The following is a 22550-nucleotide window of genomic DNA, read 5'->3' as shown; positions in this document are numbered from 1 at the left end:
GAGTCCCAGAGAAGAGTTTCCAGGCTCTCGGCCTCACATGGAGGGGTGCTGGCTGGGGTAGTAGATGGTGATCAGCTGTGGCTAGTTGGCCATCAGCTGTAACCAGTTAGCCAATTAGACACTGATATAACTGCCCCGGCTGCGTTGGTTGGTCAGTCGGTTGGTTGGCAGGCAGAGAAGTGGACGGCAGGTTGCGGGTCATGTGGATCCAGCCTCCAGTGAGACTGTAGTGGTATGACTCCCCTACCTGTGGCTCCGTGGGTGTTCCTTTTTGGCCTAGCCACATCCTGCGTTCTTATGTGGGGAGCAGGACTAGTGGCCCCGCCTGCCGCCCTGCATGACAAATGGCGCAGTGAGCAGGGTCCCCCGCACGACAGTTCGGATGAGAAAGATGGAGGCTCAGATTAGACTTACAGCTATGGGTGATGAAATGGAGTTGGGCTCTGGATATATTTGGAACAAAGGGAGTGGAGTGTGAGAGAAACAGAAGCATCAAGAATAGCGTCCAAGGCTTTGGGCCTGACAAACTGAGAGGAAGCGGACGCCCTCTCCCTCTCAGGATGGGGCAGCCTATGGGAAGAGCAGGTTTGGGGAGGACGGAGTGATGATCTTGAACATGTTCAGTTTGAGGTTTCTATTGAACATCAATGTGGAGATGCAGAGCGAGCCGTGGAGTCTGGAATTAGAGAAAATTGGACGTCAGCAGCATTTGGGTGGTATTTACAGCTTGGGCTGGATGACTTCACTCACCAAGGGAGTGAGAGTAGACACAAAGAAAGTCTCCAGACTGAGTACTGGGGTACACCACCGTTTATTAGTCAGGAAAATAAGGAGACAAGGATAAACTGCAGGGAGCAGGAGGCGAAGAGTGAGTGGTGTCCCAGAGGTGGAGTGAGGAAGGTGTTTCCAGATGTGGGGAGGTCAGCTGTGCCATATGCTGCTGACTGGTCGCCCAATGAGAAATGAAAATGGACTGCCAGTTTTAGGGACTGTAGGAGTCCCTGGTTACCTTTATGAGTGCACTTTCAGGGAGACGTGGGATTGAGAGCCTAAATAGAGAAGTTCAAAGAGAATAGGTTGGAATAAGAAGCTAGCGAGCAGCTAAGGGGACAGTGACCAAGCCGAGGAGCAGGGCTGACTGTCAGGCAGAGTATCTGGACCACAGCCAAGTGGACTGGGGAACAGGGCAGATCCCAGCAGGAGAAACCGACGTGCGAAAAACACAAACTAGGGAAAAAGGAAAAGTCCAGAACATGGGCCTGGAGAATCAGACAGGGAGGAAGACGTCAGTTTGGGGCACTCTGTTTCCAGGCTCAGAACCGCAAGACTCATTCCAGATGGTTCCATTGGTGGGGCGAGGACTTTGTCTACACCGCTGTGCTGGGACAGGGCTGGTCAGAACAGGATGGGAATGGGAGCAGTATATGAGGGTCTTCAGTGCACACAGCTGAGCAGGGAAGTGGTTCTGACTATACATGACAGGGACCTACGATGCTTTTCAAAAATACAGAGCTCTGGGCCCCACCTCTGAGAATCCCCATCTGTCCATCTTGAATGGGGCTCGGTCCCATTTTCAAACATTTTCCCAGGTGATTGTAATGTGCTGCGAGCTTCGGCTTATTCCTGGGCTTGGGGCTGGACCAGCCTGGGAGGCACTATGACATAAAAGAGGTCATAGGGAAAGTCAGCCCTGGCATTGGCCAGGCAATACTTGCTGGAATCTCTGAAGGAATTTGTTGGCTTTCTTCAGAAGAGCGATTCTCATAACATTTACCAAAATGAAAATCCTGATTAATTCTGCAGGTTTATAGCTCCCCAGAGGCTGGAGAAAAACATCATTTGGCAGCAATCATAAACTTTATTCTGGCAGCACAGACAGTGTTGCAAATAGTAGATACGGCGTTGCACATACTTTTCTGGAATTCCAATGCACTCCATCCATAGAATGCAGAGAAACACAGTCATGGCCTATTGCTCACGCTGCCACCTGGAGCAAGGGCTTCCGGGGACTGTTCTGGGTCTCTTAGCTCTCTCATTCCAAAGTTCCACAATGTTCTGGGCAGATGTGGTTTTTGTCAGCCCAGCATTTCTTCCTTTTTGGGGGAATCACTTTGTCTCATTATGTGCAGTTAGGATTGGCTGTCAACGACAATAGTTAACCTCTGCTTGTAGAGACATGATCCCGGGCTAGCTAATAATAGCAGCACGATCCCTGGAAACAGTGATTGGCTCAAGAGGTCCACCTGGAATTCAGAAAGGGCCAATGAGCATTGGGTTTTTTATTTCTTTTTTCTTTTTTTAGGGTTACTATATGGATATTGGTTTCTTGTCCTCCTCACGGGAAGGTGGAAGTGTGGGGTATGCACTGAAGAGTGAGGCAGGCGTGGTCAAAGAGTTTGTGAGGCAGCTGTCCCTGGGATGTCCAGGTGTCTGTCTCAGGGTCGTAACAGTCAAAGGAGGCGGAGTCCTCGATGGTACAATCTGTGGTCAGCCGCCGCCCGCCTGTCACGTACAGCTTGTTCCCCATGACTGTGGCCCCGTGGTGCATTCTCCGGTCTTTCATGTCTGCACATTTGACAAATTTGTTGGACTGCGGGTCATAAGCTAGAATCCTCCTTGTGTAACCTGAAAACCAAATGGCATATTGGCAAGGTCAGCACTGCTCCTTTGGGACTGCAGGTGAGCAGCCCAGGGACGTGTGTGGTCTCTGCCATCGTCTAACACCGAGGCTGGACTTTGAACTAAAGTGTGGATGTTTCAGTAGCCTTTCCAAGGTCTAGTATGTGGTAGTGCTGGGGTTTGGACCGAGATCTGTCTGACTTTGGCCCCTGCATCCCTAACCCCCAGTTACGGCGGCACGTAAGCGATCCTGCAATTGGGAGCAGCTTCCAATTTTTCATCTCCCTCACACACCCATCCAAGAGCTACAACAATCCAAAGAAGGAGCCCCCACCACAGAGTTATCTGGTAGGTACTTTTAGCATCCTCATTTTACAGAGGAGTGAACTGAGGCACAAACAGAATAATAACTTGCTAAAGAGCACACAGCCAGTTAGTGGCAGAGTCAGGATTTGAACTCAGCTCTATCTGACCCCCAAACCAGTCCTCTTAACCAGGCGACTGTCCTGTGATTACAGAGGACTGAACCATCAGTAGTGAATATTAACAATAGCAGTTTTTGAGTATTTGGCAGCTGTCTGGAATAGTGCCAAGTGCTTTTGATAAGGGAGCACGTTTTATTATCACAAGTCTGTCAAATAGGTATTATTTCATTCCTGTTTACAGATAAAGACAGGGAGAAACTTCTGGATGAGAAAAGAACTTTGTCACATCTTCCACATTCCCCTAGCTAGAGGGATGTGGTTTTAAAAGACGGTCTTGTAGAACAACGTCTGTCTATTAGTGACCCTTTTTCCATGGGAGATGCCAAGTCTGTGCCCAGCCCAGCGATCCTCGGTTCAGACTCACCTCCCACGATGACAATCCGCTCCCCAAGCACCACTGCAGGGGCACACACATTCTTGATCATTCTCGTCTCCATTTTGAACCATGTGTTTCTGGAAACGTGATAAACCTGAGGGAGAAATATAATTAGTGATACTGCCTTTTAAAGTGATAGATATGTGCGCATGCGTGTGTGTATACACACACACACACACACACACACACACACACACACACAAGTATGGTGCCAAAAAGTGTATACACATGTTAAGAAAGGAAACTACTGTATTAAAATTGCAATACTCAATATATACCGATAACGAAAGATGAATACAAGTCACGTCTGACTTCTGCAATGACAAGAGGTGCTCAAAGTGGTTCCCATCAGCCTCCAGACACTTCTGATGACGGCGAACTACTGCTTGAGCAACGCTGACACAAGTGTCCACTTGTATACATTTTTGGTCACCCCTGGTGTGTGTGTGTGTGTGTGTGTGTGTGTGTGTGTATACAATAGAAGTGATCTTTTCACTTTTTTCCAATTTTTAAAATGTAAGCATATTGCCATCAATAAAAAAACTGTAATTAAATAATAAAGAAAACTGGTACTAGAAATTGGTCTTTATGTGACCCCATGAGATCAGTGGCTGAGTTTTTATAGATGGACCAAGAGTCATGCCTTGTAGTGTGCATTTGCTTACCTTGCTTGGAACATTTTTTGCTTTTAATGAGAAATGGAGCAACTTGGATATTCATGAAACCAATGATTTTTTTTTCAACTATTTTTATTTCTGGCTCATATTTAAATTTCTAACTGTTCTAGTGTATCTGAGAGGGTCTTAGAGCCAAGAATAAATATGGGGCTAAGTGAGGAAGGCTTTTGAACAGTTCATGCCTGAAACTCATTAGAATCATAGAAAAAGGCAGCATAAGAGAAGGAAAAAAAGAGCAAAAAGGCGGGGGCAGGACTCCTTGGCCACGCTCTGAAACCGGGCAGCAAATCATGATTCCCAGAATATGTTCTCCTGTTAATTTCTTCAGTTTAAAGTCCAAATATGAAATGTAAATTAGTTCATTACTGGCAAAATTTAGCTCAAGAGATATAGGATGGACTTCCTATAAAAAAAGAAGGAACAAAAACATTCATTTACAGAGGAAAATGGCACAGTATTCTTCACTGGAAATCCTTTCTGTATAAAATATAATCGCCATCATATTTAAAGGCCTTTTTTTTAATCACTTTACCAACTTTGATCTTCACAACCACCATATGAAGTAGGTACTGTTATTTTGCCCCCATTTTTCAGATAAGACATTGAGGCTCAGAGAGGTTGTGATATGCCCAACATCACACAGCTAGAGTGAGTGGAAGAGCTGGTCTGGATGAGCCCAGTCCATGCTCTGAACCTCCACTCTCAAGACTCTGCCGGGGACCGTGTAGGTGTGGCGTTACTTGATGGAAGGTTTGGAGACTGGAGACAGACCTCCTGAAGTCTGTGTCAATCCTTTAAGTCAGTGAAGCATAGAGGAGACCAAGAACTAGAGACAGGGACAATCACAATGGCTGTCAAGCCACAGGGTTTTATTGGAAAATATGTAAGTGACATTCTTTGGAAAGTGGGAACCATGGAGGAAAAGCAAACACTGGTTGCATTTTCCTTGAGTGAGTAATTGCCTTCTGGCCTTCTGTTTTCTATCAGATTTGGGTATGGTTTCAAAAATAGATTAAACATTTGCTCAGGATCTTCATAATACCCCCAGAGAGACAGGGGCAAGTATATCAAAGGATGGTCTCTGACCAGGGGAGGAAGTAATACTTTGTTATTGTTAGGATCTGCTTAATGCCCTCCAGCAACAGAGGTAGAAAGAAGGCCAGGTGGAAAGGTACAGTACTCACACACTTCACACAGTAACCCCTCTGCAGTATAGTTCTTAACTGAATACATCCTGCCTGTGAACCATCCTATGAAGGAAAACCCAATCTACTCCATCAAGAAATCCCAGACATTCTTCTTAAAACATATCTAAATGAGTAAAATTTCCATGTCTAAGCTAATGCGATAGAGATAAGAAAGCTTCCCAATTAATAACTTTCCCCTTTCTCATCACTGCAGTACAAAAGGATCACTCGCATATTCATGGTGTTTTGTTTGTTTGTTTTATAAGGGTCTTGTTTGTACTATAAATTTCTTGATATGCCAATTTAAGAGATTTTTTTTTTTTGAGCTTTGTGGTTATTCTTAGGAAGCTGACAATTTTGCAGTGTGGAATCATTATCATATTTGTTCACCGTATTTTGGAAAATGGTTAAAAAAAAGAAGAAGAAGAAGCTCTAGCTTTATATAGAAGCACTATATTACATCTGTGTTGTGTGGCCAGAGCTGGGAGGGAGCAAAACACGTCTCTCTTGGCTTAAGTAAACAAGTGGGATCTGGAACAGACTCAGAATCTCCCTAGATGGTCAGGGAGGAGCCAAAAATATGGGCTGGAGAAGTGTAGGAAAGAGAAAAAAAAACACAAGAAAAGAATTAAATCAGAGTTGGTCACTTTTCTGCATCTCCACTGGCAGCAACTTAGCCCAAGCCACCACTGTCTGTCACCTGGACCTCTAGAACTGTCCCCCAACTCTCCTCCCTTTGTCTACTCAGGCCCTCTCCAATCCCTTCTCCACACGGTGTCCACTGGGAGCTTCTAAAGATGCAAATTTGATTACTTAACCCACCCTGTTACTCTCTGCCTACAAACCCAATTCCTTGACAAAACCTAGAAAGCTAGGTCAGATCAGTCTCATTTCCACCAACACCCATCCCTCAAGAATGTTCCAGAATTTCTATAGGAGGGATGCAGGGGCAGCAATCCAAGGGGGAAGGGGTTGCTCAGGGTAGCTTGGGAAGGGGGCTGATGAGGATTATGTGGGGACTAACTACCCCGCCCCAGCGCCGCCTTGGTACACTTCCTTTCTTCCCATTGGTTTGCGTGGCAGCTTCACTGTCATGCTTTCAGTTTATCAAGGGGATGGGCTGTGCCCCCTTTCTGCTTCAGGGTCTTTGTACCAGCTGCTCCCTTACCCAGGAATACCAGCACTCTCTTAGCAGATGACTCTGCCTTCTGCAGAGAATGGGAGATTTGTCTGCTCAGAGGAGCTTCCCATCCTTCTCAGTCTATGTCAGATCCTTTCATCCACCCAGTTATTTTCCCTCATCTTTTACTCTTCATCCTCCCCTGCCTTCTCTCCTCTCTTGACTCTCTGCTCAGGTCAGCTTAAACCAACCTCACATAGTTCCCTCCAAAGCTCCCCGATTCCCTCTGAACTGGTGTAGACTCCCCCCCTTAGAGCACCCCTCTATTCAGCATCTAAATTGTAATTAGTTTTTAAACTCCAGGAGGGTTGGTGCAATTTATTGGCCAGGGCTGTGTCCCCAGGGCTTTCACCATGATTGGCACTCAATGTCACTTTTATAAATGAACAAGCAAATCTCAGGGGTCTCCCTGATTATTTTAAGATAGGCTCGTTATTCAAGTTTTTCGTATCAGTAGATGAACTGCAGAACTTGCTAGAACTTGCATAAAGTTGGGAAACACTTAATATTCTGAAATTTGGGTCTTTATTGATTACATTTCTCAGAGAGCTTGTGAGTGAAATTAGTATCTACCTATCACTTAAGGCAAGGTTTTCACAATCTGGCTGCACATTAGAATCTCCTGGAGACTTTTGTAAACCATAAATGTCAGGATCCCACACAAAGTGGTTCTGACTCAGCAGGTTCCAGGACATTTGGTAACAGACTGGACCAATGCTTCGGAATCTTCTTTTAAATCCTTACTGATTTGGGTGAGAAATACCCACCAAATTCCTATAGGACTTCACTATTTGACATTCAGTGTGTTCTGCCTTGAACTTTTAGATATACCATTTTTTTCTCAAAGTTAAACTCTTTGTGAATAGGAATTGTACCTGATGTACCTTTATATGAATTAATCTTACACAAAAAGGCTTTATAAATGGATAAAAATCTTGCTGAAATTAAACTTCCTTTCTTCTTTCCTTCCTTCCTTCCTTCCCTCCCTCCTTTTTCTTTCTCCTGCAGATGACAAGTGTGTGTATTATATGTGTGTATATATGTATGTGTGCACGTGTGTATGCATAGGTGTGTACATATGTGTCTCTGTGTGTGTGCACCTATATGTGTATGTATGTACATTTCTGTATGTGTGTTTATATGTGTGTGTATCTATGTGCGTACATATGCACGTGTGAGTATGTTTGTATGTGTGCAGGTGGGCACACTCTCGTGTACTTACACAACGGGAAGGACCAGCCATTTACCTGGATGAGGCGCACAGGGTTCTGCATGATATCCTCTCCCCCGAAAAGGTAGAGTCTCTGGTCTTTCACAGCGACTGCAGGGTGGAGAACCTCCACTGGCATGCTGGCCACGCTCTCCCAGACGTTGCAGATGCTGTCGAATCTCTCCATGGAGCCCATGACCTCCTGCCCTTCTCCAATCCCCCCGATGGAGAAGATGAAGTTCTTATGGGCAGTGCTTCGGTGGGAGTAGCGGGCTGCCAGCATGGGCTGCCCCAGGCTCCACTGATTGAGCTTCAGGGAGAAGACGTAGACGTTGGGACTGGGCACACTCTTCTGTGTGCCGACAGCCATGCCTCCCAGCACGTACACGCTGCGGTGCAAGGAGACGGCCGTGGCCTTGTACAGCCGGGTCGGGAGCTTGGCCAGGCTCTGCCATTGGCCAGTCTGCCTGTTGTACAGCAGAACGTCCCGGGTGGTCTGCTGGTTGTCCTTCCTTCCACCCAAGAGGATGAGGAAGTCTTGGTAAGAGTTTCTTGGGTGGATGTGCCACGGAGGTTGGAGGTCTGGGGCACTGGTGGCGCCATACAAAGGAAACATCTGCCTCTTGGCTGTCTCCAAGAGGATCTGGCATGAGGGCGAGGACTGCAGGAGGGCGTCATTGGCAATGAAGTGGTGGAAGAAGGCTGGATGGATGTACTGAAGCCTGACGAGCCGGAAGAGGTCCTGCATGTATCGTTTCCGGGCCTGGAGGTCGTGCTTGATCCAAACCATGAGCGCCTCGAACACCTTCTCTTCCTCCCCACAGAGCCCGTCATCTCCCAGGTAGTCTCTCAGTTCCAAAGCACAGAGCTCCTTTAGGTCTGCCGAGGCGGACACCTCTGGGAAGTACGTCAGGGCCACCTGTCTGGCTTTCTTCTTGAGGGTCTTGCAACTTAAGATCTCAGAGAGTCTGATCATGCCCAGGCAGTTGCTGGGGGTCAGCTGGCTCTGGAGGTAGGAGGAGCAGGCCTCAAACAGCTTGGGGTACTGAAGCATGGAGGCGGCTTCCATCAAAGGCAGAACGTTGTCAGCTGTGATGTGCACCGCCCCGGTGTACACATACAGGACGATCTGGTCCAGAGTCGTGGAGTCGATGCCTTTCAGCTGGACTTTGGCCTCACTGCTCTCCCGGAAGTTGCTGCAGAACATGGCCCTGAAGTAAGGGCTGCTGGAGGCCAGCACGTTTCGGTGGCAGGGGACCTCCCAGGCCCCAGCACAGATGCTCACATCAGTCAGGATGCTGTTTTGTCTGAAGCCATTGAGCTGCCTCAACAATTCGGAGGAGAAGTCATGGTCGTTGAAGAGCAGCCCATCTGGCGATGACTCATTCATCCTGCAAAGAGGGGAAGAAGTTCCACGAGGGAGCATGTGCTGGATGGAGGGTTTGGCTGTGGAGTCTCCAAGACCTTAGAGCATTTGCATCTTTTCTCCAAGACGTGTGAGGGTATCGCCAAGAAAATCCTGTAGTGAAGATTGGAAAGGGAGGCCAGCTGCCCTCCAGACCTCACAGCTCACGCCTCTCCTTTTGGTTATGGTTCCTCTCAAAGGTAACAGGCAAACAGCATCTTCAGATAATCTGAGAAAAAATGAGCACACCAACAAAAACAGTGAAGACTGTTGGAAGTTACTCTATTGTCAGGAGTGGAAATGTTAGCCTAAAGCAAAATGACAGTCTGTGCGTTTGCCCACCAGAAGCCTTTCTCTAGATTCTCAGCCTATCTGTTATTTTTGTAAACTGGTCTAAGCATCTTTCTGGGTGTTAGTCCTTCCCGAAGGATGTCATTCTGGGGGCGTGGCCTTCTGCTAACTAGACAGGAATGAGGGATGAAACGGACCTTTGCAATGTTCTTTTTTCCCCTTGAGAATTTGACTGCATGAAGTCTTTAGGGTTTTGTTTTCAAGATGGGATAAATAGGAAGCACAGACCCAAGAGTAACCTGGGCAGTGTCTATTGGATGATGCCTGGCTGTCTACCTGTTGAAGGAATGAAACATCAGAGACATTTACCTTGTTTTGTGGCAGTACCATCCGCCGATGCCTGGTCCGGCTGGTCCCTCCAGAGTTTCCACCTCTGGCTCCAAGTGAAACCATAAACCCAGGCCTTTCCTTCAGTTGGCAAATGATTTGTCCTGGGAGAGTTCTGGATTTGTTTATGCTGAAGGCGCTTTCACAGTTTTCTAGAGCTTTGTGAAAGAACTGCTGGGCAGGGAGACAGTGTATACATTCCAGGGCTAAGAATAGTTGCATATGTACTTTCCACTGTTATGACATGTGACTTTCCAAGTTGCCTTTTGCAGCAAGCTGAGAGCCTGCAGAGCCGGCGCATGCCCACACGCCTTGTTTCTTTGGCAAGTGTTTACATCGGCATAAATAGATCCGAAGGAATGGCTTCTCTGAGACAGGACTTTGCTGCCCATTTGGAAACATCCCGAGTCCCGTGTCCTAAAAGTGCCTGGGAATTCTAGATGTCTGTAAACAGGTTGCTGTGACCTGGTGATAGTCACTGAAGGTAGTTCTGGGTGCGTGGAAGGTGGCAGATGGTCCCATGGGAAGCCCAAATGCGGACCCAGGGGTGCTGTTTAATGGGTCTCTATTTCCCACCTGCCTGCCAGGATCATTGGAGAGGGCTGTCATTTCCTCCTCCAGGCTCAGAGATGATGGAATCCATGACAAAAGTTGTGTTTAATGTTTGTGAAGCACCCTAGTGTTTCCAGACTTGGAAGAACCAAACCTTGGTGGCTGCTCCTTCCCCCAGAGGCTTCTGTTTTAAAGTGGCGAGGGCAGCAGCACTCCTGCATGACACACCTGCCTCTCTCAGAAAGTGCCGATTGTTTTTCCGTTCGTTTTTAAAAATAGATTTTTTGCTTTTTTGTTTTACTTTTCCATTTTTTTTCCTGTCAGAAAGGCTTGAGATCAAGGCAGGAGGCAAGACATATTGCTCTAGAGTGTGCCAGAAAGAGAGTGAGAGAGGGAGGGAGAGATGGAGGAAGAGGGAGGAAGAGGAAGAGACAGAGGGGAAGAGGGGAGAGAGAGGAGAAAAAGAAGGAGGAGGAGGAGGAAGGAGAAGGAGGGAGAAAAAGCAGGAGGAGAGGGAGAGAGGGAGGAAGGGAGAAGAAGGAAGAGGAGCAGGAAGAGGAGAATGATGATGGTTATGGAGTAGGATTAGCACCAGGACGGGCTGCTATAGACCTTTGAGGATGACTAAAAGGGACCCCAGGTCAGTCCTGCCCCTGCTTCCTGGGAGGTCCTGACTGAGGGTACCAGCAGTGAGTGACAGGGAAGCCTGGTTTTCTCTCCTCAAATCTCGCTTGCATTATTGTAACAGCCTCACACACTGACTTTTCCCCTCGCTCCTGTCTCTTTCCCTCCAATAACCCTACCCTGTCACGACCAGAGTAACCCCAGGAAAGGCAAATCAGAACCTGCCAGTTCCCTGCATCACGCCCTTCAGTGGCTCCCCAAGTCTGCAGTCTAAAGTCCAGACTATTTAGCAGAAATCAGACTGGTCTCCTGTCCACCTCCATAACCGGCTTTGGCCACTTCCGTCTGCCACTTATATTTTGATTCTGGCTCCATCAGACGACTCGTAGGTCCTTACATGTATCTAGTCCCTGTTGAGGAGGCTGGGCTGGCCAGGCCTTTAGGGGACCACAGGGCAGGGTGAAAGGAGGAGTGCCTCTCATTCATAGTTGCAGGTCATAGAGTGGATCATCTCCCAAAGAGTACAGAAGGTCAAGGTCAGGCAAGTATATCCATAACATGCCACTGGGGCCGGGGACCTAGAGGCCAGAATGAGGAGAACTGAGCCAAGGGGGTCAGAGACCCATGGAGATACAAGCAAAATGCTGGAGAGAGGAGCTGTTGGGATAGCTATCAGTGCTGGTGAGTATTCCTTCGCTTCTGAGCCATGCTGGTGATGTAATAGATGAGTAGCTAAATTCCTTAAAGGGCCTGTGTTCCTTCTGTTTCAAGCTTCTCACTCTTCTGTACTGTTTCCACTCCCTCTGCCGATTTCTAATATTACATGCCTCAGACCTCACTGCAATTGTGTTTACTTGACTGTGCCTCTCTTATTAGAATGGAGATGTCTGGACAGCAAGAACCTTGTCTTGATTTTCTCTCCATCCCAACTGCCTAGCCTAGTACCTGGCACGTGGAGGGTGAATTAGACACAGTGACTGCATTGGGCATTAACAGAATGCAGACTAGGAAAAAAGAGGGAGCTCTGTCGGGTGAACTTCATGCCCCTATCTGCTGAGTGGGTTTTAGCAGGGCTGCCCTGTACAGCTTGGTGCATGCCCATTAGACTGCAATGCGACTGGTCGTCTGGAACGGCCCTGGATGTCCTTCATTTTAATCAACTCCAATAACGTGATGAAGGGAAAAGTAAACTAATTGCTTCATACCACGCAGCAAGAGTTAAGTTCCAGGTTGGGAACTACACTGAGGTCCTTCCAACCCCAAAGCTGGTGCTTTCGTCCTTGGCCTCCAAGATGGCGCAAGGCAAAAAAATAACTTCCTTGTTGCTCTGAAATGCCTGTCATCTTATTTCTCTTCCAGCTGGTGAGCAAGCCACGGGTTTGTTGTGAGGGTGGTAGCTAAGGATTTCTGGGAGTGAACTAACATGGCGCCATCCACTCTAGGGGAAACTTGGAGCTTCCCCAACATTCCCTAACTAATTAGACCTTCTGGAATCCAGCCTTGTCAAGTGTTCAAATGAGCCCTGGTGTGCAGTGTCAATGTCTGACCAACTTTGATAAATTCTTTGGATTTTAAAGTTAAGAAAAAACAGGCCCCATTCCATTGGCCTGGCCTAGTAGGAGAATTTGGGCCCTCCATTAAATGTCAGGAAAAGACACAAAGAGAATCTTGGTGTTTGCCTCATAGCACACACACATACAACACCAAGCCTTATCCAAAAAGTATCTCTGCCACCCACATGGAACCCCAACCAGCCTACTTTCAATTCATGAAAATATTTGTCTCAGAGAGTTTTGTACTTTTGTCTTAATTTACGTCCTGACCATTTCTGGGAGAGTTTAGGGTGTGGACATATGGGAACCTTAAATAAATGAGGATATTCAGCTCTTTGCCCCTACTTTTGATGAAAATCATTATCCTAAGACGTCAAGACTCAGGCTTTGAGGGCAGAAAGATTTGGGAGAATCGTGACGTTTTTTCTCAGCATCTGTGTGGTCCTGGGCAAGTTAACATGTTCCAGCCTCTGTTTCTTCATCTGATTGGGAATAACCATGTTTGTCGTAGAAAACGAACGTGTGGGAAGCATGCAGTAAAGTACCTGGCACAGTTTAGGTTCACTGTACTAACTTATGGTTAGTATTATGGTTAGTGATTACTCTGAAAATAATTTCATTAGATTCCAATTGTTCTCAGTGCCCAGTTTTCAGCATCTAATGTGGTCTCCTGCTCACTCTGGTTGTTTCCTGTGTCTTAAGTAATTGCCATGTTCCTCACTATCTACCCAGCCTCCAGGAGTCCTAGATTCCAGTCCAGGGTCCGCCATGGACTGGCTGTGTGTCTTTAGACAAGTCACAAAACCTCCCTGTACTTACTTTCTCACCTGGCCACGTGACCTCTGAGCCTACCTCTTCCAGCTTGCCCTGTGGTTTGTGCCCAAAATAGTGACTGCTGGATGCTGAACCTCAGAGAAAGGGATCTTCTCAGAACTTCTGCTCACCTCTGGCCTAAAGCCAGAGGCTTCCAGCTCATGCTCTTTATTATTTTGTCCTTTTATGTAAATTCAGAAAAACTTCCATTTCCTCATAGAGTTTTGCATTGATAGTACAGGGCACTTTTACTTAGGAAACCTCAGTTTGTTTCTTGGCTGGGTGTGCTGGGCCTGAAATCCTGTGGCCCGTCAACCTGGTTCAAGTCAGCTGCAGACCTGACAGCTACAAGCAAGGAAGCCACAAACCATCCATGTCCAGTCCTCCTAACACACTCGAGGCAAGGTGTCACTTTCACACAAACCGGTGACCACAGCTATCTGTTCCAAGGAACTGTGTTTCAAGAACGTGGAAATCTGCACTTAAAGGCCTAGTAAGAGCTCCTCGAAAACTGGAAGGTTGTTCTTTGTTGTCTTCAGAGAATCTCCTGTTCTCACAGTCAGCAGGTGAAGGAGAAAAATGAGGAGCAAATAAGGCCCCAGTGAACTGGGTCATTAAAAGCTGTAGTAAGGAACTTGCCTCTTGCTTTGTGATTTTAAAACTTTTCTACGCATGCGAGTGCCTGTCTATCAGTGTCTGTATCTGCCTGGCTGGGTGTGTTTTTTAAGCAGCTTGTGGAAAGTTGAACAAGGACTTTGTACTCTAAACAATGGTGGCAAGTCAGCCTGCGCCTTGATTCTGGGATAGCCATGACAACTGTGCTCTGAGAGTTAAAAGCCTAACCCTGTTTTTACTAGGTCAGTAGTACAAATCACAGCATTCCCAACTCTTCCTCCCCTCTGCTCCAGCACCAGAAAATATCTTCATATTTCCCCCCTCCCTACCCCCTAGGGAGGGCAAAGGAAAAAAAAGGGTCGACAGAGATGACATCGGGACTGTTGGTAGATTGTTGGTATATAACCCAGCTGTCAGGGCCCCTTCTCTCCGCAAACTACATCTTGACCTGATACATCATTTATGTCACAGATCAGCTTTCTGGGCTGTAAATCAAATTGGGATGAAACAAGTAACATGATCAAGGGTGCAACTTGCACTCTTTTTTTAGCACAGTACGTCACAAAGAATAATACACGGCCTTGGCCTCCGTGCTCCCCACGACAGGTGCTCCCTGATGGTGAAATAGGTGCTTTAGGCAGAAACATCGCTTTCTCCAGGCCACCGAAGCATGGTTTGGCACTTTTGTGTGTGGTATAGAGAGTGGATGACCTACAGAGGGAGGTCTATCGGGAGGATGAACTTAACTCCCTGAGAAGTAGGATTAGTTAGAATCCTAGGGGAAATGTGAATTGAGCAAAGTAAGGATCTGATTAACTAAGGGACCATCCACCTCTCCATCCATCCATCCATCCATCCATCCATCCATCCATCCATCCATCCACTTATCTATCATCCATCCATCTATCCTTCTATCCATCATCCATCCATCCATCCATCCATCCATCCATCCATCCATCCATCCATCCATCCATCGATTCATCCACCTATCCTTCCTTCCATCCATCCATCCATCCATCCATCCATCCATCCATCCATCCATCCATCCATCCATCCATCCATTGAGTAAGACAAGGTCTCTGCCGTGTGGTGCTTATATTCTGGTAGAGAAGGAGACAAATAATTTAAATGTCCTAAATGTTCTGAAGGGAAGCCTTCCCCAACCTTCTTCCTTCCCACCTCACCCCTATCCCACCAAGAATTCCAGGTCCTCATAGAAGGAGAATTTTATACATACATCTTTGAAAAGCTCTCACATCAGGCTGAATTTTAGTCATGTGTTTCAACCTCTCTTGCCTGTATTAGCTCCTTGAGAATGGGAATAAGTCGGCCCCTGCTCCTTATTAGGAAAGGCAGAGAACAAATTTAATGGAACTTGTTGACAGAGATTGACACTGGACACTGTTTACTTACTTTTGCCTTTCCAGACTGTTTATATTTTTACCAGTGGTTTTTTTTAAGTTTTTCCGAAACATTTTTTAATCAATGTTTTTCTAATGATCAAAAATAAAAGTAAAATAATATTTTTTGACTTCCTGCTAGGTAAAAAAAAGAATCTGAAATACTTTCACTTCTTTCTCCCAGGTATTTGTAAAGATAACCTGGAATTTAAGGCCTAGATTGTTGTCATCAAATTATTTTATATACTATATCTCATCTTTTAAGAATGACTTTTTGCTTTTGCTATTTGCTTTGGAATCATATTTGTAATTATTTAAACTTAGCTTCATACTTGACTGATTTACATTTTCACTGCCAGTTCTTTTATGCCACAACTTTTCCATTCTTAAGTGCTTAATTGTGACTCATCTTTTGATTAACTGGAGTTCATTGACTCGTAATACTTTTTTAGGGAGAATAGGGGAGAGGTGTACTTTCCTGAATCCTTCCTTATCTAAGATTTTTTTTCCCTACCATCTATGAACAACTACTTGGCTGGGTATGATGGTTGAGGGTCAACATTTTTCTTATTACAAACTTCCATTTATAAATAAGTCCTGGGAATGTAATGTACTGCATGGTAATAATAGTTAATAACACTGTATTGTATATTTGAAAGTTGCTAAAAGAGTAGATCTTTAAAAGTCTCATCACAAGAAAAAATGTTGTCACTATATATAGTGATGGATATTAACTAGACTTATTGTGGTGATCATTTTGCAATATATACAAATAGCAAATCATGTTGTACACCTGAAACTAATATAAAGTTATATGTCAATTATATCTCAATTAAAAAAAAATCATTAAAACTTTTTTTCTTCAAAATTTTCTGAAAGCCACCCATGCTATTCAGTGCTGCAGAGGAGAAGTTTGAGAATTGACTGATTTTTACAGTTTTTTGTTTGTTAAAATTCTCTTTTAATTGAAATCATTACAAGGATTTGTCCAGGTGTATGCTCTTTTTATAAATTTTGCCTCTAAAACATGGCTGTTGATTTGTATACTTTGGCCTTTACTCAGCCCAGAAAAATTTTGTTCGATTATATCTTTGATTATTACTTCAGTTGCAGCTTTGTTGCTTCATGAATAACACCTATTTATATATTTTTTAAGTTGGTCTCCTTATTTAAATCATTATCTCTTTTTAACTATTTACTTGCTTGTCCTTTTTTGCATTCTAGAACACCATCTCAAATTTACTCTTTACATCATTGGTGTACTTTTCCATAGTGTTAGGTTTCCTCTTTTCTGCTTCCAATGCATATTTGAAATATGTTATTGCGTTTTCAGTCCTCTGAAATAATCCCACAGCTCTCTTTCTGGCTCAGTTGGATTTTTATGAATTTTGGCTTGCTTTACAGAAGCAATGTCATTTTTCTTTCTATTAATGCTGAAGTTTGAAAAAAAAATTCTTCTGGACATACTGTCTTAAGTCTTCAGAATGGTGTTCTCTTTCCTTGTCCTGCAGTATTTTTCCATGATCTTCCTCTTTTCTTTATCCGTCTTTGAGTGAGAAAATTTATCCAGACCCAGTGACGGCCAACCAACAGATATATAGCTTGCCTTTGGAACCACTAACTATCCCTTTGGATGTTACTTGAATATCCTTCTTACATCTAGTTGGAGGATGGCTGATTGTTTTTCCCCACTTTCTAGCTCCATTCCCAAGGGTGCAGTGGCAATTATGAAGTTTGGCCCTGCAGGATTGAGGTGTGGTTTTCTTCTATCTACAGTGCTTGAAAAACTATAACCCCCAATTGTCCAACAAATGCCCCCAACAAACTCTTCTTGCCTTCCCCACAGCTTTCAAAGCGTTGTTTATACTGACTCCACCCTCAAGATCCAAAGTGACCCTGGCAGGGAAACTCTGCACCATCTTCCATAGCTCCTCCTGTTGCATGCTTTAGAGTTGCAGTCTCCAAAACAATATGAACATATTTTGTGGGGTGCATATGTGTGTATAAAACTGTATTCTGGCTGCCTCAAAAGTTATCACCGATGTAGTAGAGATTAGCTGGCCAATTTTAAGATTGGTCTATTCCCTGGGTCTTTGAATCCAGGGGCAAGTGTGTGGAATAAATTCTCTCCTTACTGACTTTCAAAGAATTGGATCTCCTCTCATCCATGAGGTAAAGCTTGTCTAAGTTACTCATTATTTCTCTGAAACCAGTTGCATCTGCTTCTGATGTTGGGTTGGTTCTGATATTGGATTGTAATTAATCCTAATTTTCTGAGGTGTGGTGAGTGTTCACCATTCCTTGTAAATTATTTTTGGTGGGAAATAAATACTACTAGAGAGACATTATTTTGTATTAGTTTCACACGTTGTACTTGAAGCTCCATCCTCAGAACCTGCCAGGGATTCCAAAGCCTCTTGGATAAAGGCTTCCTTTGCCTTCTCTTTCTTTCTTCTGTACCTGAATAATCCAAAGGTAGAAAAAAGAGTGGGCCAAGACAAACATGGTTGATTTGGTAACCCCCATTCCTAGGAAAGCTTGCCCAAGTCTCCAGGGCTTTGGTGAAGGAAGTAGGAAGTATCCTCTTGTGTTTTCCATTCCAGTGGGCAGGCCAGCACAGGCCATGGCATTTCAGACATGAGCTGGAGGTTGGAGAGTCTACTATTTAAACTCTTCATAACACCTAGTGTATTGTCAGTTACCCAAAGGCATTGCACAATACTGGTAGTAATTATGGCAATCAGAAATCTGCCGTACCACCCAGGAGATGTGCACATTGTTTCTATTGTCATTTCCAGAATTTTCTTCAACACAAGTGTCTGGAACGGCACTTTCTCTGTTTGTGACTTCCACAGTCGAACATTATACAATGGAGGTGGGGAAGTAGTAAACAGATAACATGACTGAGATTCTCAGTTGTCAATGGATATTCCTTCAGAAACGATTGTATAAGCATAGCAATAAGGATGATCTTTTCTGAGATTATAGGAGAGCCACCAGGGTGTAACAAGTGATTATTTCATTCTAACACAAATTAATGAACAACTGCTACATACCTAATATAATCTTTCTCATAAAATGTATTTGGAGAGGCAAAGATCTCATTTTCACCAAACTATATGTTAGCCCTCTCTTCTACCTGAAAAGCACCTACTTTTCTAATTAGAGCAGATAGTGAATTAGACAACAATGGGGAGGAAAGTGCAGGGGAGAAGGGAAAAAGAATGTTCCAGAAGGTGTTATCTAAATGTGAACCATCCCTAGCAAGACTGTTCCTGCCCTGTGATTAGTTTGTCACATGAGCTGTTTGGGGTCTGAAAAGGGGCACTTTGAACAGATTAATAGAGCAATACCAAACCTGGGGTGCTGGTGGTGTGTTGAGGTGGTGCTGTTCTTAGAACAAGGTTTCTGGGGTGTTGGGGGATTGCTGGGAAGGCTTGGTGTTGCTGTGGAAAGAGCAGAGGAAAGGCCGTGGAAGACAAACTTGCTTGCTGCACAGCTGTGCCTGAGGATGTCCGAGAACCTCTGAAAACCATTTCCAGCACCCCAGTGCACCACGCAAGGGGCTCAGATGTTCTGATTTTGGCGGAACAGATTTTTCCCACTTGACATTTTCCCACAAACTTTCTTCATGTGGTCTCTCCTTAGGCTTTCTTCCCCTCCTACTCACCTCCCTCCACCCCACTATCTCCTCATCTCATTTTCTCCTCTTGCTCAACCAAATTATTTCTGTTTATAAAACCACTACCCTGTTATCTCTTCTCTCATCATTTCTCAATGAGGAAATTTTCTGGACTTAACTGGTTTGGCCACTAGATTCCAGCCTTGCCCCCCTTCTTTCCTTGGGAGTAAAGAGAGAGCAGAGAGCCTCATGTACTGAGGGGGAACCATGTTTTATCCAGGTGAATTTGCTTATTAAAACAAGTCAATAACCCATAATGGCCATTTTTTTTTCATCTCTCTGAAGGTCCAGAACTGTCGGTTTCCAACGGTTATTTAAGAAAGAAAAACAGTCTTTGAACAGACCTAGCGTGGCCACGTACCAGTCAGGTACCTCTGAACACTTTCCCTTCTGTGTGTTGCTTAATCCTCCCGATAATCCTGAGAGACAGGTTTCATTAAGCTACAGTTTTCAGTAAAATTATGCCCACATATTGCACAAGAAATACTTATGCTAAAATATTTTCTCATTGTCAAAATTCAAATGTAAGTGTGTATCCTGTATTTTCATTCGCTAAAGCTGGCCACCCTCCATGAAGCTCACACTACAGATTAGGAGGCTGCGTTCCTGTTAGCTCCTCACTCCCATCCTTCCCCACTTCCACCATTCAAGCAGTCGAAAGGGAGAAAGAAAGAAGCCGTAACTGAAGGTAAATGAATGTGCTCTGGTGTCCCACCCAATTGCTATTTCATTGGACATTTTCACCTATTGTCAGGAGCTCCCTGGCAGGACTTCAATTCAGTAGAGGGCACAGTGATGATCTGATACTTTATTTGAATACTGACCAGAATTTTGACCTTTCTGAAAGGGACATGACAAAGCAGACAGCCCAGACTCCTTGGTATCCATAGCCATGAATACCTGCCTCGTCTTTGGCACCAACTCAATCTATGAACAGCCACTTCTGCTAATTTTTTTTTTAAAGAAGTTTTAGCTTTTTTAATTGAAAACTTGAGAACAGGACTACTGACCTTCAGTCTCCCCAGGGCCACGTGATTCAGTGTGGTATTAGTGTATCATTTGATACCAGACAGGCCTATGTTTAAATCCTAGTTCTGCCACTTATCAGCTGTGGGACCTGGGCAAGTTACCTAATCTCTCTGTGCCTTGGTTTCCTCAGCTGTGAAATGGAGACCGTGCTAGTGCAAAATGGAATGAAGGCCGTGTGGTTTTGACACAAGGCTTAATAATTCAATCTTTCATCCCAACAAGCACTTAACTGACAACCTATCAACCCCTCCTTTAATAGAGCTCTGGTCAGGGGCTGTGAATGAATGCCTTATTCTGTTCTAGCAGTAACTGGGGTACCAAAGAAAGCAGGAACCCCAATCTATGCCCTGAAGGACCAATGAAGGATCCCATGGGAGGACACCAGTTGTCCCCAGGTAAAACAACAAGACAATAGAACTAAGGGCATGATGAGTCAATGCAAATTCGGGCATGACGCTAAGGAGGTCTGAATATTAACTATCATGTCATAGGCTTTTATACTCCTTGCAATTTACCGAGGATGTTTGCAGACTTTTGAGATGAAGTAAAGAGTTGTTAGAATGAGGTAGGGCTGGACATGGGAAGCTTCTTGGAGGAGGGCGTTCTTGGAGAAGTAATAGAGTTAGATTGGAAGATGACACCTCTGATGGGACAAGTCCAAAGTGCAAAACCAAGAGAGCAGGTGATACCAGCAGAACAACATAGGAATTGAAGTGGAGCTACAAGGAGGCTAAGGCTGGGGACTTTGCACTTGCTGTTCCCTCTGCTGGAATGCTTTTCCCTCAGATATTCACATGGCTGCCTTCTCTGTGTTTAGGATCCAGCTCAGGGATTATCTGATCAAATATACCTTCCCTCGCCAGCTAAAGTACCTGGCATCCCCCCACCTGTCTCATCATACTGTTTTTTTAATTACACTTTTTGTTTTATGAGATTATTCCATTTGTAATGTTTTACTGTTTATTCTCTATCTACCCTAACAGAATGAAAGTCTCATGAGATCAAGAACCTTGGGCCCATAGTAGGTGCTCAATTAATATTTGTTGGAGGAATATATGAGCAGGTAGACAGGGTCTCAGATGCGAGCCTAATGAGCTAGGATTTTATAGAAAATTATGAGGGATTCAATAAAACCTACATTGAGGTGTAATGTATGACAAAAGAAGGACCCTTTTGTGACAAGAGTCAGTGAGTGGTCCTTATTTTCTGTTTGCTTAAAATGAGTCTAGAGAGTGATGGAAGGTTCTGGGAGTGTCCATGGGTAAAGATGGAGCCTGGGTTTCAGAGCCTCCTCAACCTGTGGGGGGCAATGGTTGTTAGGGCAGTGGTTCTCACCCTAGTTTCACATTCAAGTCCATGGGGGAAATTTTAAAATCCCCAATTCCAGGGCTGTGCTCCAGTTGAAGTCCAATAAAATCCAAGTCTTGGGGGGAGATTCTGGAAACTGTATAGCTAAGGGTGAGAACCACTGGGCTAAACACCATTCACGTTTCTTAGGGACCTCAGACTTGATGAACTGGCCTATCTTGCTCACTGTAAGAAATAAAGCAGAAACCCAAAACTTTTCTCTTGATCTGCCTCGCAGACATCCTGCCCAAATGTGACGTGCAGCCAGCTAAGTTCTTGGGTGCATTTCTATACTTGATAACCTCTTTGGAGTTAGCCATCCATTTCCCTCCACTGGGGTGGACCAGTTCTGGCCAGGCCTCACATGCCATCCAGACGAAACATTATTTTGGGGACTGGGTGCTGGCAGCCCGGGGCTGGCTTCTGTTCTGCTGGCCCCATCAGCTGGCTCAGCCTCCTCTTTTGCTGCCCTTGTGGCTGCCACCGCACCCAACTTCCACTTATCATGTCCTCAGCAACGCTGTGGACCTAGAGTGATTACTGTGGTCGATATTATTTACATGTCACAGGGAAGATGCCAAGCTGAAGTTGCCAGCAAATCACATGTCCCTCTCCAGCTGGCCCAGGTGGAGGGGGCTATGGAAGGCCGGTGACCTGAGGTTTCCCTCTTGGAAAGGGGCTGTTCAAAACTCCTTTACTCTTGAAACTTGCATTTGAACTCTCGGAATTTGCATGTGAAACCGTTTTTTTGCTGAGTGTCATCCCTTCCCCCCACATCATCTGTATGCCAATATCTATGTTAATCTACTTGGGGTGCATGTGGAATGGGACCTCTGAGGAAACCGAACATCTGGGCAATTATCTATAGACCTGCTCCTAATTGGACTAATTGGAATAAAATTAGTAGTGCTGCAAAGAGAACTGCTGCTCCCGTCAGGGTTCTCAATGCCAAACAAAAGGGGCAACACATCAGTCATTTAGGTGATGAGTGCCCTGGAGCAGTTCAAGACCTATTTTGCTTTTTAGCCAACTCTCTCCTTGCCCTCTTCCCCTCCCCCCCCCGCAACATTTCCTTGAGAATGTGATTTTCATGAATCATATCCATGTGTCTTTTGGGA

General features: G+C 45.1%; 1 protein-coding gene across 1 annotated transcript; it reads right to left on the bottom strand.

The window, feature by feature from the left end:
- Nucleotides 1-792: 792 nt before the first annotated feature.
- KLHL38 (kelch like family member 38) lies at nucleotides 793-9125 on the bottom strand. Its single transcript, XM_081069774.1, has 3 exons — nucleotides 7772-9125; nucleotides 3469-3574; nucleotides 793-2625 (listed from the first exon to the last, which is right to left on the bottom strand). Exons 1-3 carry the CDS (start codon nucleotides 9122-9124, stop codon nucleotides 2336-2338), a joined length of 1749 nt encoding a protein of 582 aa, XP_080925900.1. The 5' UTR covers nucleotide 9125; the 3' UTR covers nucleotides 793-2335.
- Nucleotides 9126-22550: the final 13425 nt, after the last annotated feature.

The sequence above is a fragment of the Rhinolophus hipposideros genome (assembly GCF_964194185.1).
Source record: "Rhinolophus hipposideros genome assembly, chromosome: 13".
NCBI classification, from domain to species: Eukaryota; Metazoa; Chordata; class Mammalia; order Chiroptera; family Rhinolophidae; genus Rhinolophus; species Rhinolophus hipposideros.
Note: the sequence above shows the minus strand (reverse complement) of the source record. Positions and strands in the feature narration are given on the sequence as shown.

Coding starts and splice junctions, on each gene's coding strand:
- KLHL38 (XM_081069774.1), bottom strand. CDS start 9,124: ATGAATGAGTCATCGCCAGATGGGCTGCTCTTCAACGACCATGACTTC. Junction 3,575..7,771: donor ACCCTGTGCGCCTCATCCAG/GTAAATGGCTGG, acceptor TTTCTCCCTCAG/GTTTATCACGTTTCCAGAAA. Junction 2,626..3,468: donor GCGGATTGTCATCGTGGGAG/GTGAGTCTGAAC, acceptor TTTGGTTTTCAG/GTTACACAAGGAGGATTCTA.